The 14,780-nt window shown below is 39.1% G+C and overlaps 1 protein-coding gene across 1 annotated transcript in view; it reads left to right on the forward strand.

Annotated features, from left to right (window-relative positions):
* The window catches only part of LOC140238325 (uncharacterized), a 39,337-nt gene that overhangs the window by 8,567 nt on the left and 15,990 nt on the right, over positions 1 to 14,780 (forward strand). Inside the window, exons 7-11 of the mRNA XM_072318259.1 lie at positions 154 to 632; positions 1,542 to 1,676; positions 2,286 to 2,363; positions 4,941 to 5,165; positions 6,204 to 6,272. Coding sequence (XP_072174360.1) covers positions 154 to 632; positions 1,542 to 1,676; positions 2,286 to 2,363; positions 4,941 to 5,165; positions 6,204 to 6,272 — 986 coding nt within the window. The remainder of the gene's footprint in view (positions 1 to 153; positions 633 to 1,541; positions 1,677 to 2,285; positions 2,364 to 4,940; positions 5,166 to 6,203; positions 6,273 to 14,780) is intronic.

The raw sequence follows: 14,780 nt of genomic DNA on the forward strand, positions 1-14,780 counted from the left end.
TTCATTAGTGATACCCATTCATAATGGCAACATCATGCAGTGGCTGAATATTTATGATAGCTATAGCCCAATTTGGAGACAATCACTGTTTACATATAATTTATGTAATAATTTTTATGTGATTCCTCTGTTTATGTTTGCAGATGCAATGAGCGATAAGGATAAGAATCTATTGAAGAAGCAGAAGAATGTATCCTTTGAGCACTCTAAGGGTTCACTACCGAGCAAAGCTTCCAAGCCAGTGGTCTCAAATGCTGCCATCATGGGAGACGATCAAACAGAAAAAGATTTCCTCCGTTCAGAGTATCGGCGCATCAGTGGTGATGCTGCCATGTCCAAGCCCAGTGCCACAGAGGGCTTGAGACAGGAAGCAACCCTTGACCTTGCCACGGAGACTAAACAGAATCCTGACAAGGGATCCACAGTGGCGGAGACCAAGCCCACGGCAAACAGCCTAGCCATGTCGCTACCCTCCCCGCCAACTCAGTCACCAGCCGTCCCTAAAAAGCAGACTAAAACAGCGTGGAGTAGGACCCAGTCTGCCAGACCGAAGACAGCAAGCAGCAGGCCCGCAAGTCGCGCCACTCCTCGTGGTGTCAAGAAGACGAAGGTTGCTGAGAGCGTTGGAAAGAGTGAGTCCAGGACCGCTCATCAGACAATGAATATTTAACTTTGAAGTTACGATCAACCTCAAGAAACTCCTCAGACTAATAAGTGTTTTGCAAGGCAGAATTAAAAGCACATATTCACATATTCGTGCAGTAGGTATTGTGAAAGGGTCATTACAGCTTACAATGCCATACCAAAAACTCTCCATCCACGTCCATAATGTAACGTCATGATGATACAAAGACTTCAATCAAAGAAACTGGAATCTGCTGACAGTATCAGAATATGATTCAATTAATAATTGTAATAATCATTCTTTTTTTGTAACACCCAAAGGGCATGCCAAAGAGAAAGTATATGTCCAACCATTATAAAGCCTACCATCTTCTTCAGATGAATATACAGCACAAGTACATACCTTTTCGAAGGGAAGTAAGAATATATTGCAACATGCTGCTTACTATTAATCATGACATTTCGATCATATAATCACCAGGTTTTGTGTGTACATGTCGAATAAGCCTGTACATGGTATTCTGTCCATGAATTCTGGAGAACTGTTTAGACATGGTAACCGGTAGTGAACTGTGATGCAAACTGGAAAGGCAAATTATTGTGGTGCTGCATTTGTGATCACTGTCATAGTATTGTTGGAATAAGTAAGGAGTTACACTGTTCGAGGAATGTTCACTTGCATTTTGATTTTGTGAATTTTACGAGAGCCAAGATTCGGGAAATTGAAATGCACGCAAAAGTCCTTGTCTACACTATGTGCATCGATTGTCAGAGGCAACTCGTGAAAATTTCATGCCGCAAAAATGGCCATCGCCTCCAAGTCGCAAACATTTCATGCTGCGAAATTATTGTGTTTTACCATTAGTTTCTACCATTCTGTTGTGTACATTTGTATTTTCATTTTATGACCACCACAGCATCACCAAAGAGAAGTAATAGTAACCTTGGTGCATCAAAGGGCAGGGAGAAGGTGACCACTCCAGAGAAACGGCCGAGTCAGCAGACGTCACCAGGAAGCGAGAAAGAGAGCTGCCCACGAGAAGAATCAAAAGGTATGAAAGTCATTGCTAATTCAAGTAATTCAGGCATGATATTTTGTAGATTTAAATCTGATTTCAGATTTTTTTTTTCTCAAGTTTACACACATTTTGCTTTTATCCATGTATCAAAATCACCTAAGAATAATTTTGATTTTTGATTTCTGATTTTTTTCAACAAACCTCAATATCATCCCTGGTAATTGTAATTAGCAAAGCCAAAACTATGACTTATGTGTATTGAAGAACTGCTTGTCATGCAGTGCAAAGTGAATAATTGAGCATGAGGTAGGGAGTTGCAACTTTTATTTCCTTTGTGCATCAGCCTTTTTTGCAAAGTTTCTCACATTAAGATACCAAAGTCAATTTCATGCAACATCAGAATGATACTTTTTAATAGTGTAGAATATCTCCAGTGCCACAAAATATTAACTAGTACTAATGTCATATGCTTATCCAAAGGTTTGTAATATGCAGGTATGCTCTCGTTGGAACAAATTACAATATTCATCCACTCTTTACGTATTGTCTTTGAATTTAAGAAGTGACCGAAATAGAAAAGCAAAACAAATTGATACTGAAACACTGGAATCTTTCTCACATTAATTCATTTTTTGTCTTCAGAAACTGATTCCCTCAACCAATCAAATACTTCAACCACATCTACTGCTGTCACTGTGGCCAACAGTGATGGCTTGAAAGGTAAGTTTCACCCTTCATATCATTCTCTCTATAGACAGGAGGGTGCTGTAAGTATGAGTGATAATCCTTCCAGTCTAGTGGTATGTACAAATGTTTGACTGTATCATTAATGAAAATTAATCAATTGAAGAGGAAAGACTGCAACAAGAATGACCTCTTTGAAAGTTACAAATAATAGAATAAAACTACAATATTCAAGACAGAAGAATTATGACAAAGATGAAGTTCTATGTTTACTACTAATATTAACATACACATGTATTATGAACAAAATCGTTCTATGTTAAACATGGTTTCTTTAGAAAAGTGAGCATCATTTGACTTTTATCCACTTTAATGCTGTAGGTAATGCCCATGTATCAATCTAAAAACTTAACTCGATCAGGCACATATAATGACAAATGTTAACATGAATGTAATAAGAATCAGATGAGTGGAGGAAGAAAGATGGTGTATGTATTTAGGTATATATGAAACTATTGTAAATGATGACAAGTATCATTGAATGAATGATTTTGTGGTCCTATGTGACAACACTTTTCCTGTGGAACTATTGCAGTGTTCCTGTATGCTACGCCCTGTGACAGGGATTCCTAATGTCTGTAATTTTTTCTGAGATATATATATGTGACCCGCTACAACAAAGGGATCCTAAAGTCGCTGACGGGTTAGCCAAGAAAATCGAGTTGGAAGTCAGATCACCAAAATTGTCAAAACGTTCGGATTTCTGTTTTTAACATAATTTTGTAGTCTAATATATCTTCTATCATCTGCTGAAATTTTGAAGCTAAATGATCGAAGGAAAGGCCTGAAAATAGCATTTTTCTTGGCCATGCTTGGGGTGCCGGTCAGCGACTTTAGGATCCTTTTGTTGTAGCGGGTCACATATATATGGGCCGTGACGCGAGAAAAGGGCCCTTAGTGCCGCTGCGTGCAAACGCCAGAAAACGGCGCGGAAGTTTAACAAAGCAATACGCGCAAAAAAGATCAACTAGCTAACTACGCGCACTTGCATAGATGCAGCAAAAAGTGACAGGATTTGGACAAAACATGCTGTTTTGAATGTCGTAATTGGGACATTTAGGAGTGGAATTTCAGAAAAATGTTTTCATATCCAAATACGTCACAGTTTCTTCTACAATATGGAGGTGAAAACTCATTTTCGGTATTTAATGCCCTAAGGGCCCTTTTCTCGCGTCACGGCCCATATATATGATGCATCACGCGTTACCTCGGGGTACCATAGTACCCCGAGGAACCAGGTTGTGTAGCGCCACCTCACAGCCACAGAGAAATGCATGCACTGTGTGTGCATGTACATAGTCATTCCCATGCCACTGCATGTGATACTATGCATGCATGGCACGCTGTGCTAGCAATATCGTGTTCTTCAGTGCAGTGCAGTGCAGTGGCTAGTGCGCGCTAGCTCCAGCACCAAAATGATTTCCACTTTTTGGCAACCCAGGGTACAACCTTTTTAAAAAAATAAATGATTCAACAAAATGGCTGATTTTTATTTGGTACCCCAGGATACCATTTATGTCATCATATGACGCACTTTAACCCTATTCTAACTGGGGGGGGGGGGGATCAAATTGACCCCCCCCTCGACGTTTCACGCCATGATTCCGTAACGCGCAAAGATTTTGCCGCGTCGTTTCGTGACTTTTTTCATTCGAGTCTCCCGCATATTTTGAGACCAAATTTGCGACGTCCGGGTACACCGTTCTGAAGTTATGCAATGTTTTGCATATGCATGTCAACCCGAAAAACGCTCGAATTCATGATTTTGTGTGCAAATCCAATGCAAACTGTGTTTTTTTGTTTAATTGATATAAATTAGATTATTTCAACTTTTAACCATTGAAATAAATCAATTCTAATGTAGATAAGCTTGAAAAAGTGCCTCCAACAAATTTTGGCAAAAAAACAATAGAAAACAAAAGATCGAAAAAACAATAAAATACATAAGAAATTAACAAAACAATAAAAAACAAAAGAAAATGATTTTGATTGCGCTATTTTTTTACTAGAAAATTGTTTGATGTGTCTTGAGGAACTCTGACACAAAAATTTAATAATCCTTCAGTCTTTTTGATGGAGTTATAGGTGAAAATATGATTTCATGCGTTCATTTGCATAATTAATTTATAAAAAAATATGAAATCAAAATTTTTCTATTGTATGACCATGTAATCTTGTAGTTGACATCCGGCTCTATGTTCAGGCAAAATTTTGCGGCGATCGCGCGATCGGCGGCCGAGATCTGAAGGGGGGGTCAAATTGACCCCCCCCAGTAAAAACTTGGTCTCAAATAGCCCAGTTAGAATAGGGTTAAATACAGTGTATATATATATGACTGACAACTAAACACATATATAATTAAGGTGATAAGACTGAATTTTGTTATTGTTGTTGTAAGAGTGGGATCCTCTGCCTGTTTAGATATTCAAAGTAGTAATGTAGTTAACAGTGATTCAAATAATCTGTGGATACCAGAGATCTATGCCGTGTAAAGTTATGTAATAGAAATGAGGTGTACTAAAACTTTTTTAAACATCAATCTATCATCCTTAGACATTGACTCGCAAAGTGGTAGTGTGGATACAGGTCAGGGTGGTGCTCCTGGGAGCACAGCACCAACAGAAAATATTCCCCAGGGGTTGATGGCCCTGGGGACGGGTCAGGAGGAGGCCACGCCCAGTGATGCCAGCCTTCAGAAGAGCGCATCCAGCCCCAGCATCGCATCCACTCAGATCAGCCAGCTGTCACAGGACTCGGACTCACATGCCTCTTCCCAGGGTGAGTTGTCTTTGGAGCCCAGTCTGCTCTAAAGGCTTGAACTCTCATTTAGTGTTACTCTCCTATTCCTAGAAATTTTATCTGACTAGAGCAGCTGTTAGGAGTTTGTAGCATTTGATCTTGCATCCCTATACTTGGCAAGGCCATGACACAAAAACAAAGACATGAGTAGTCCTCATAGGTTCTTATATTTCCATATGCCTTTATATTTTAAGCATCTGAGTATTTTTACGAGAAAAAAGTAGAACAGTCACAGATGATACAGTTTCACAAAGAAATGGAATTTGTTAATGTGTATTTTGTGAGTAGATGACAAGATAATCTGTTGTGGCTGTTGCATGGCTGATATCTCATTTTGAAGTGTACAGAGGACATGGCAGGGCATGAATGAGACTAGTTCTAGATCTTTCAGCTTGAAATTTATCTCAGAGATGTTATGGACAAGTACTTTATATTGTGTTAATTTCATGAATTTTCTTACTCCAAAGATTGATGTATACGCTACATATACTGTGTATAGACTCTTACTAAAGGTCTGTCATTGTGTTCAAACATATACATTTTTAATTCATCTTTTTTTTTTTATTTCAAATCATTTCAAATTAACTTTTATGTGTTTGTTCTCTTATTGTCATTAGCCCCATTAGTGTAGATATCACTTTTGTTTCATTTCTCTTATTTGTTACCCTATTTCTACATCTTGCTGATACTCAACTGATTTTATATAACACCAGGTGAACTGTTCACTTTGGTACATTATAGACTTGAGTAGAACTCTGCAGTCTTCAGTAGCATTGTGGCTTGCTGTCTATTGCAATATGGATATAGACATCCAGATGTTGATGTTAAAGAACTGAACTGAAACATGTCTAGATAGGTAATATTGTGTTGTCATATGCTGTCCTTTTGGTCAATTGTCAGATGTCATGTCCGTAACCCACAGAGTCCTCCTGTTAAACCTACTCCAGTGACCATTTACAGTGTTTGTTTGCTCCAGCCGAAGAGTATCAAACATATTTCTTAATTGATCTTTATCAGGGGAAAGTAATGTATCGGCAGTATCAAGCCAAATATCTCAGGACTCAAACTCGCATAATTCCATACCAGGTGGGTAATGCACTTTAGGAAATTCCAGTCAAAGTTCTAAGTGGGCATTGACATTTTTCTCTTAAAATCATGCATCCTTGCAGAATCCCTTTACCCAGTAATACATTTATTGGTGAATGAAAACAAACAGGGATCTAGTATACTAACAACTTTGAATATACAGCTTGCTTGGCCCTTGGCTTTGATTCTCTCTCAAACAAATGCACTTCATAATCAGAGTTTCTTTCCTAGTCATGGTATGATATGTTTGGATATGAAGTATCTTTCTAGTCTTTAGCTTTTCTTCCAAGTGTGACAGTTGCAGAACATAAATTATGCTCAGAAGAATAATCATACTAATGCTCTTTCTGCAAGTCTGTTCACTGCAGTAAATTATTAGTTACTAGTAGTATTTGTAATCTTTTGATGATTAAGGTAAAATGAAATGGCTAATATGTGAATTGTGTGCGCAAAACTATAATGCAAAGCTCTACAGTGAAATAGGCCTGCTGTCTATTCCTTTTCACATCTTCTTTTCATATCTTGTGATTCCTTCTCGCTGTCATTACTTGTTACATACCAACTAACATTTTTTTGTCCCCGCCGAACGAGTTCGAGCAGGGGACTATGAAACGGGCTCCGTACGTGTGTGTGTCTGTGCGTCCGTCTGTCTGTGCATCCGTCTGTGTGTGCGTCCGTGTGTGATCAAAATGTTCAATTTGCTACTTCTCTGTCATTTATGAGCCAATTTTGATTTTGTTTGCTTTATATGATAGCACTACATGGGAGCTTTGAAACTTCTACACAGAATTTCAGTTGTGACCTTTGACCTTGACCTTTGACCTATGTTGTACATTTTGCTACAAAATGCTACTCCTTCGCCACTTCTAACCCGATTTCGATTCCGTTTGCTTTATGTGATGGCACTAGGTGAGGGTTTCCAAACTTCTACACAGAATTTTGACCTTTGACTTCTTTGACCTTTGACCTTGATTTTTGACCTATATTGTACATTTTGCTACAAAATGCTACTCCTTCACCATTTCTAACCCGATTTCGATTCCATTTGCTTTATGTGATGGCACTAGGTGAGAGCTTCCAAACTTCTTCACAGAATTTTGACCTTTGACTTCTTTGACCTTTGACCTTGATTTTGATGTATATTTATTGTACATTGGCTACAAAATGCTACTCCTTCGCCATTTCTAACCCGATTTCAATTCCGTTTACTTTATGTGATGGCTCTAGGTGAGGGCTTCAAAACTTCTACACAGAATTTTGACCTTTGACTTCTTTGACCTTTGATTTTTGACCTGTATTGTACATTTTGCTACAAAATGCTACTCCTTCGCCATTTCTAACCCGATTTCGATTCCGTTTGCTCTATGTGATGACACTAGGTGACGGCTTCAAAACTTCTCCACAGAATTTTGACCTTTGACTTCTTTGACCTTTGACCTTGATTTCTGACCTGTATTGTACATTTTGCTACAAAATGCTACTCCTTCGCCATTTCTAACCCGATTTCGATTCCGTTTGCTTAATGTGATGGCACTAGGTGAGGGCTTCAAAGCTTCTGCACAGAATTTTGACCTTTGACTTCTTTGACCTTTGACCTTGATTTTTGACTTATATTGTACATTGGCTACAAAATGCTACTTTGCCATTTCTAACCCGATTTCGATTCCGTTTGCTTTATGTGATGGCACTAGGTGAGGGCTTCAAAACTTCTACACAGAATTTTGACCTTTGACTTCTTTGATCTTTGACCTTGATTTTTGACCTATATTGTACATTTTGCTACAAAATGCTACTTCCGGCGGGGACATATATTACGCACCGCGTAATTTCTACTTTTCCTTGTTTTTTTGCATTTATTGAAGACAAATTTTATTCTATTCTTTATAGCATATTTTGGAGGAAGGGGAAATAAACTTGTGACAGTGATTGATGTTCACAAACTTAGTGTAAAAATAATCATCTTTCAAAGAAAACTGGGCCCACATTTTTTTACCATTTTTGTTCACCAATCTGGCATAAAATTGAATGTACAGTACCAATGGTATCAAAGAGATGCTAATACTCCTTGGAATTCTTTGAACTCCAATCTTTACTGGTAAATCAGGATTTGAAGTCAACTTCTTGTGGTAATCAAGCAAGGACTAGATAAAAAAACCAACATTAGGAGTTACATGTATCATTGTATCCCCCGAACAGAGTTCGGAGGATACTGTGGATTTGGCCTTGTTGCGCCGTCGCGTCCGCATCCGCGTCCGCCACAGAGATTTTCTTGTGAGCACTCCACTGGCTGCAGTTCTCCTTAGATCATCTTCAAATTTGGCATGAAGGTGTATTATGGTTAGATGAAGAGGCCTATTGTTTTTGGTGATGGCGCACTCGCTTGTTCCGTCTTTACACATGAAAAGGTAAATTCAATAGGGTCTGCTTGTGAGCGCTCTACTGGCTGCAGTTCTTCTTCGATCATCTTCCCATTTGGCATGAAGGTGTATTATGGTAAAATGAAGACGCCTATTGTTTTTGGTGATGGAGCCCTCGCTTGTTCTGTTTTTATACATGAAAAGGTAAATTTAACAGGGTCTGCTTGTGTGTGCGACGCTGGCCTTGTTTCTTGATCGATTCTTTTCAAATTTGGTATGTAAATGTATCATTGTCAAATCTATACACCTATACCTATTGATAATGTAAAAATTGACAAAATTAATAACTACTTGAAATTGACTAATTGATCACCCAATTCTTTCAATCAAATGATCACCTTATCGATACTTTTTTCCAAATACGTCTTGAACGATAGTGATATGTAGTGTGCCGTGATTAAATACTAAATCGGTGGACGTGGAATCTTGATATAATTTGTAAATACGTACGTGTATAGCTGGAACGCCCATACATCAATACTGGTGCTTATGGAACAGAATTTAAATGTGCAGTGCACAAGTGCCAATGGCTATGATCTGATTTATCGAAGTATGTATACTTTCATCGGCAATCACAAGTGAATTATGGCTGTTTATGTGTATTCTAGCTGTACACAAATGTGATTTTCAGGGTATTGGTACACTGTAATGTAGAGATACGCGCGGGGAGGGCATCACCCAATTGCACTATACTCAAACACAGGGAGACTTCAACTTTTGGTGTATAGTTCCAGCTGACATCGGCAGCTTTATTTCCGTAACTACAGTTACATATTCACCAGATCACAAGACATTTCCAACTTCAAAGACGATACACTCGGACTGACTGATGATGAGCAGCAGCTCATCATCATTTTCAGACAGTTCTCTCCCCTACATACTGTAGGTCTGTCTTAGGCGAGATCTAAAATCCAACTCCTCTTCCCACACCCAAAAAGCTAACCTCAACAACTAAGGACAAAGGAACACAATTTCCCAAGTTAAACACAGACCCAATTAAAAACCCATCCAAGGTGGCCAACTTAATTCCCTAACAAAACATTTTATAGTGCTATTAAGTTCCTTAGCTGTGGATACAGAGAAGGCACATTGTACAAAGAGCTATACACCCTTCCCTGTTGTCTACCACAGGTAATCCTCCCATAGTCCCAACTCAATTGCCCACCAAAATAAAACCCAAACAAAGTGCAGCTCAATTAACTCTAACAACAATATCTGCACTTTAATTGCAATCTCCAGTTTCCTGTCCTGGTTTACACCTTATCAAAAATTCCAACTGACAGTAAAATCTAACACTATATCTCTCACAAAGTGTGAATTGAAATACTTCATTAACATAAATGCACAGGAAGGATAGTACACTGTTAGCACCATTCCCGTCATGGTGTCAATCTTATGGTAGTGCTCTGATCCAGTGCCTTACAATGCAGCACATCTATATGAAGGTCTTGGTTTCACTTTATTCAGACTTCGGGAATTTGTGATGATGCATGCAAAGGAAGCAAGCCAAATAGCTCTAACACACACACACACACACACAACACACACACACACACACACACACACACACACACACACAAATCCAGCTCAATAAATTGTTGATGGTTTTGCAAGCTCTGTTTGATAGCCAACTGTATGTTTTCCATCTGAAGAGGGCTGCATACCTCTACAGAGCTCATAATAACAAGCATTGAGTCATTGAACTGTACATGTCTTTCAAGTATTGTTCAATGGTGTGATCTTTCTCCATTGGCTGGTTCAATCAAGTACAGTGTAGCATACTGTACACATGAATGTATGCCATTTATACATGCATAAAATTTGCTATATATGAATGACTGCAGATCTGACACCGTAACAGAATGCCTGATCACAGTTATATATTCATATATGATAATATATATTCACATATATATTCATATATTCATATAATCATATAATCATATATTCATATAATCATATATTCATGTAATTATATATTCATATATTCAGTATGGACCAGTTGATCATTTGTGATTATTTGTAAATATTTGTAATTATACAGTTACAGACAAGCCTGATTCCACATAGACCATGTACAAAGTACAGCCGGGCCTAAGGCGGGGCCTAAGGCCGGACCCAAGGCCACGGGCCTTAGCCCGGAACCAGGGGCCCAGAGCCCAAGTGGGCCCAGGCACAGGGGCCCATAGCCCAAGTGGGCCCGGGCCCGGTGGCCCAGGGGCCCGGTGGCCCAGGGGCCCACCGTCTTATTTGTGGGAATTCACAAAGGCCAGGAGCCTAAGTGCTGGCCCAAGGCAGAGACCACTAAGAGTACCAGTCATGAATTGCTGTGATAATGATGTGCCAGGCCTGTGCATGCACATATTATGTAAATACACTGTACGGGGCTGTGCATATTATGTAAATACACTGTACACTAACTATACACAGCCCAGTCGCTGTATAAATCGCGACAGGGCTGTACCTGAGCAGCCCACAACACAGAGCAAACACGAAGTAAATTTTACGATTGCATTTAGTTTTGATACTTGACATCTTTTTTTGTCACCTCAAACGGATCAAAGACAATCTTTATTAATGAGACTTCATACCGTACCTGTTTTCCTGGGGTTATTTGTGGGAATGCTGCGATCTGGGTACTATTCGCAAATCTAACAACATGTGAAAATATCAACTCCTGATCATGTAACGTTCATGTGTACATTTCTGTGTTCACTGCTGTATTCCACGAACATGAATTCAACAACTACTGTTATATCCTGTAATATGAGCTGCCAGGACAAAACTCCAATACGCTCTGATTCTGTATAGCAATCACTTTCAAAGCAATGTATTGATACATTTCTGCCAGCTAAAAATTCTTAAATGTTGGTTCACCCATGTGAACGGGTACAGAAACTGAAGCCTAGGTGGTGGGTTAAGCAGCATTGCTGCTGTCCTTACAGTCCCACTCATATGTTTTCATGTTAGTCTAATGCTAGTTTGTGGCAATAAGAGAGTGTGCCAAGCAGTTTGCCAAGCAGGGATTCAGCTGGATGTCGAAAGTGATTAGCCATTCTGATACTTGAATTTAACAATACCATTTAACGATTCCATACCACCTAGCTAAAACCCCAACCCTATCAAATTCTTTAGAATTTCTGCTATCAAAACAATGATAGGATAATCTGCAGACAAAGTAGATTTTTTCTGTTACAAATCTACTGTTACTGTGTTATTACCTCCGCCAAGGGGGAAGGTTATGTTTTCGTTACCGTTGGTTTGTTTGTTTGTTTGTTTGTTAGTTAGTTAGTTAGTTTGTCTGTGTGCAAAATAACTCAAAAAGTAGGTAACGATTTTGGATGAAACTTGCAGGAAAGGTTTAGATTGATACAAGTAACAGATGATCAAATTTTGGTAGTGATCTGAGAATTTTGGAGGAATTTATGAAGGATTTTTGATATTTTGGCAGGTAGGGTCAATGAACTTGGGAGTTCAGGCTGCGCGTATTTGAGGTTTGCATGCGCACACTAAAGTGCGTGCTCTAGTTTCTGCTAGGGCGAAGCGCGCCGTGCAGCTGAGGGTTTATGACGTAACAAAGGCTTCTATATTGGGAAATTGGGCGACTTTCAGCACACAATGCTATAAGTATGTATGGGTGGAAATCACTTCTATGGAAGAACAAGATCAGTGGTGGAAATGAGCTGCATGCTTGGCAGAGGTCTGCGCTCTCAGAGTGCTTCTGTAGTTTTGAATGTCTTCCTCTGTGAAAAATGTGAAATCAATGAAAGGAAAAAATATGGTACCTGGTAAATATTAATAGCTGTGCACATTATTCACACATGTACTATACAATGTATGACAGTAGCATATATTCACTCACAAAAAAACACTGATACATGTAAAGGAGTTAAAGAATCAGCAGACATAGTTTTACAAGATGTATTGCAGAGTTCAATTAATATTACATGTAGTATTAGTATTAGTATTAGTAGTATAGTAGTAGAAGTAGCAATGATAATAGTGGCTACTTGTATAGCGCACAGGTCCGCTTTTTAGTGCTCATGGCGCTTCATGAATGAAAAGATAGATATAACACATGTTCAAACATGACAACAGAGAAGAAAATGGCAAACAACAACAAACACATACCAGATAAAGAATTGTTCCGAACATTATAGACTGCAATTATAGTCCTCAGTGTGAGAGGAATAGGTAACGTTTTGAAGTTTGGATTTGAATGTTTCTGTAGATGGCAATTATAGCTGTACACACAGAGAAAATGTTCCAGTTAAAGAGGAACGTAGTCATACAAAGTGTATGTATTTCACATTTTTCAGTATTTTCAATCTTTCATATCCATATGCAATGGGCATAATGGACTCATTTGCATATCATCTGCATAGTATGCTATCATGGGGTGTGAAAGTATGCGGAGTGTTAACATATAGGTCATCCACTCATTGTATCCCCCGAACAGAGTTCGGAGGATGCTATGGATTTGGCCTCGTTGCGCCGCGTCCGCCGCAGAGATTTTCTTGTGAGCACTCTACTGGCTGCAGTTCTTCTTAGATCATCTTCAAATTTGGCATGAAGGTGTGTTATGGTAAAACAAAGACGCCTATTGTTTGGTGATGGTGCCCTTGCTTGTTCCGTCTTTATACATGAAAAAGTAAATTTAACAGGGTCTGCTTGTGTGTGCAACGCTGGCCTTGCTTCGTGACCATTTTTTTTTTTCTTCAAATTTGGTGTGTAAATATATCATAGTCAAATCTATACACCAATACTTATTAATAATGCTGCCCTCACTGTTCCACCTTTTACAGGGTCAAAGGTCACCCTGATCATGTCAAAATTTGCAAAAGTGCTTATTTATGCAATAACTTGATTGTTACTCAACGGATTTTATTCAGACTTGCTAAGGAGGTGTATGGGTGGTCATTCTACATGAAGGACACAGCAGTTTGTGGTGACAGCGCCCTCAATGTTCCGACTTGGAGGCCATGTCACATTTCTTGTACATGTATTATGCTCTACACACGTATAAGCCACATTTCTTGTTGGATTTTGTTTAAACTTGCTATGGAGTTTTGTGGGGGGTTATTCTAGGTAAAAAAAAAGTTTCCATTGACAGCGACCTCAGTGTTCCGACTTGGATGCCATGTCACTTGTGTGCTCTCTATCAGCCACATTTCGTGTAGGATACCATTCAAACTTGCTGTGGAGGTTTATGGGGATTATTCTGGGTAACAAAAGTTTTATTGTCCCCGCGGAACGAGTTCGAGCAGGGGACTATGAAACGGGCTCCGTACGTGTGTGTGTCCGTATGTCCGCGTGTGCGTCCGTGTGTGCGTCCGTGTGTGATCAAAATGTTCAATTTGCTACTTCTCTGTCATTTATGAGCCAATTTTGATTCTGTTTGCTTTATGTGATAGCACTACATGGGAGCTTTGAAACTTCTACACAGAAGTTCAGTTGTGACCTTTGACCTTGACCTTTGACCTATATTGTACATTTTGCTACAAAATGCTACTCCTTCGCCATTTCTAACCCGATTTCGATTCCGTTTGCTTTATGTGATGGCACTAGGTGATGGCTTCAAAACTTCTACACAGAATTTTGACCTTTGACTTCTTTGCCCTTTGACCTTGATTTTTGACCTGTATTGTACATTTTGCTACAAAATGCTACTCCTTCGCCATTTCTAACCCGATTTCGATTCCGTTTGCTTTATGTGATGGCACTAGGTGATGGCTTCAAAACTTCTACACAGAATTTTGACCTTTGACTTCTTTGACCTTTGACCTTGATTTTTGACCTATATTGTACATTTTGCTACAAAATGCTACTTCTGGCGGGGACATATATTACGCACCGCATAATTTATACTTTTCCTTGTTTTTAATGCATTTGGATTGGGGTTCTGTTATGTCCTCAAATTTGTAATTTTCCATCTCATGTTGTGCATTCTATGTCCAGCCACCTTCCCATGTACACCCCTCATCCTTCATACCTGCATCATTGTCCTCAGTGAGAAGACTGTTAAGTGTTTCATGTCTGTGAATCGTCCTATGTTATCATTTACCATTCTGTACACTCATCTCTCTCTCTT

The sequence above is a fragment of the Diadema setosum genome, chromosome 14 (genome assembly GCF_964275005.1).
Source record: "Diadema setosum chromosome 14, eeDiaSeto1, whole genome shotgun sequence".
NCBI lineage: Eukaryota > Metazoa > Echinodermata > Echinoidea > Diadematoida > Diadematidae > Diadema > Diadema setosum.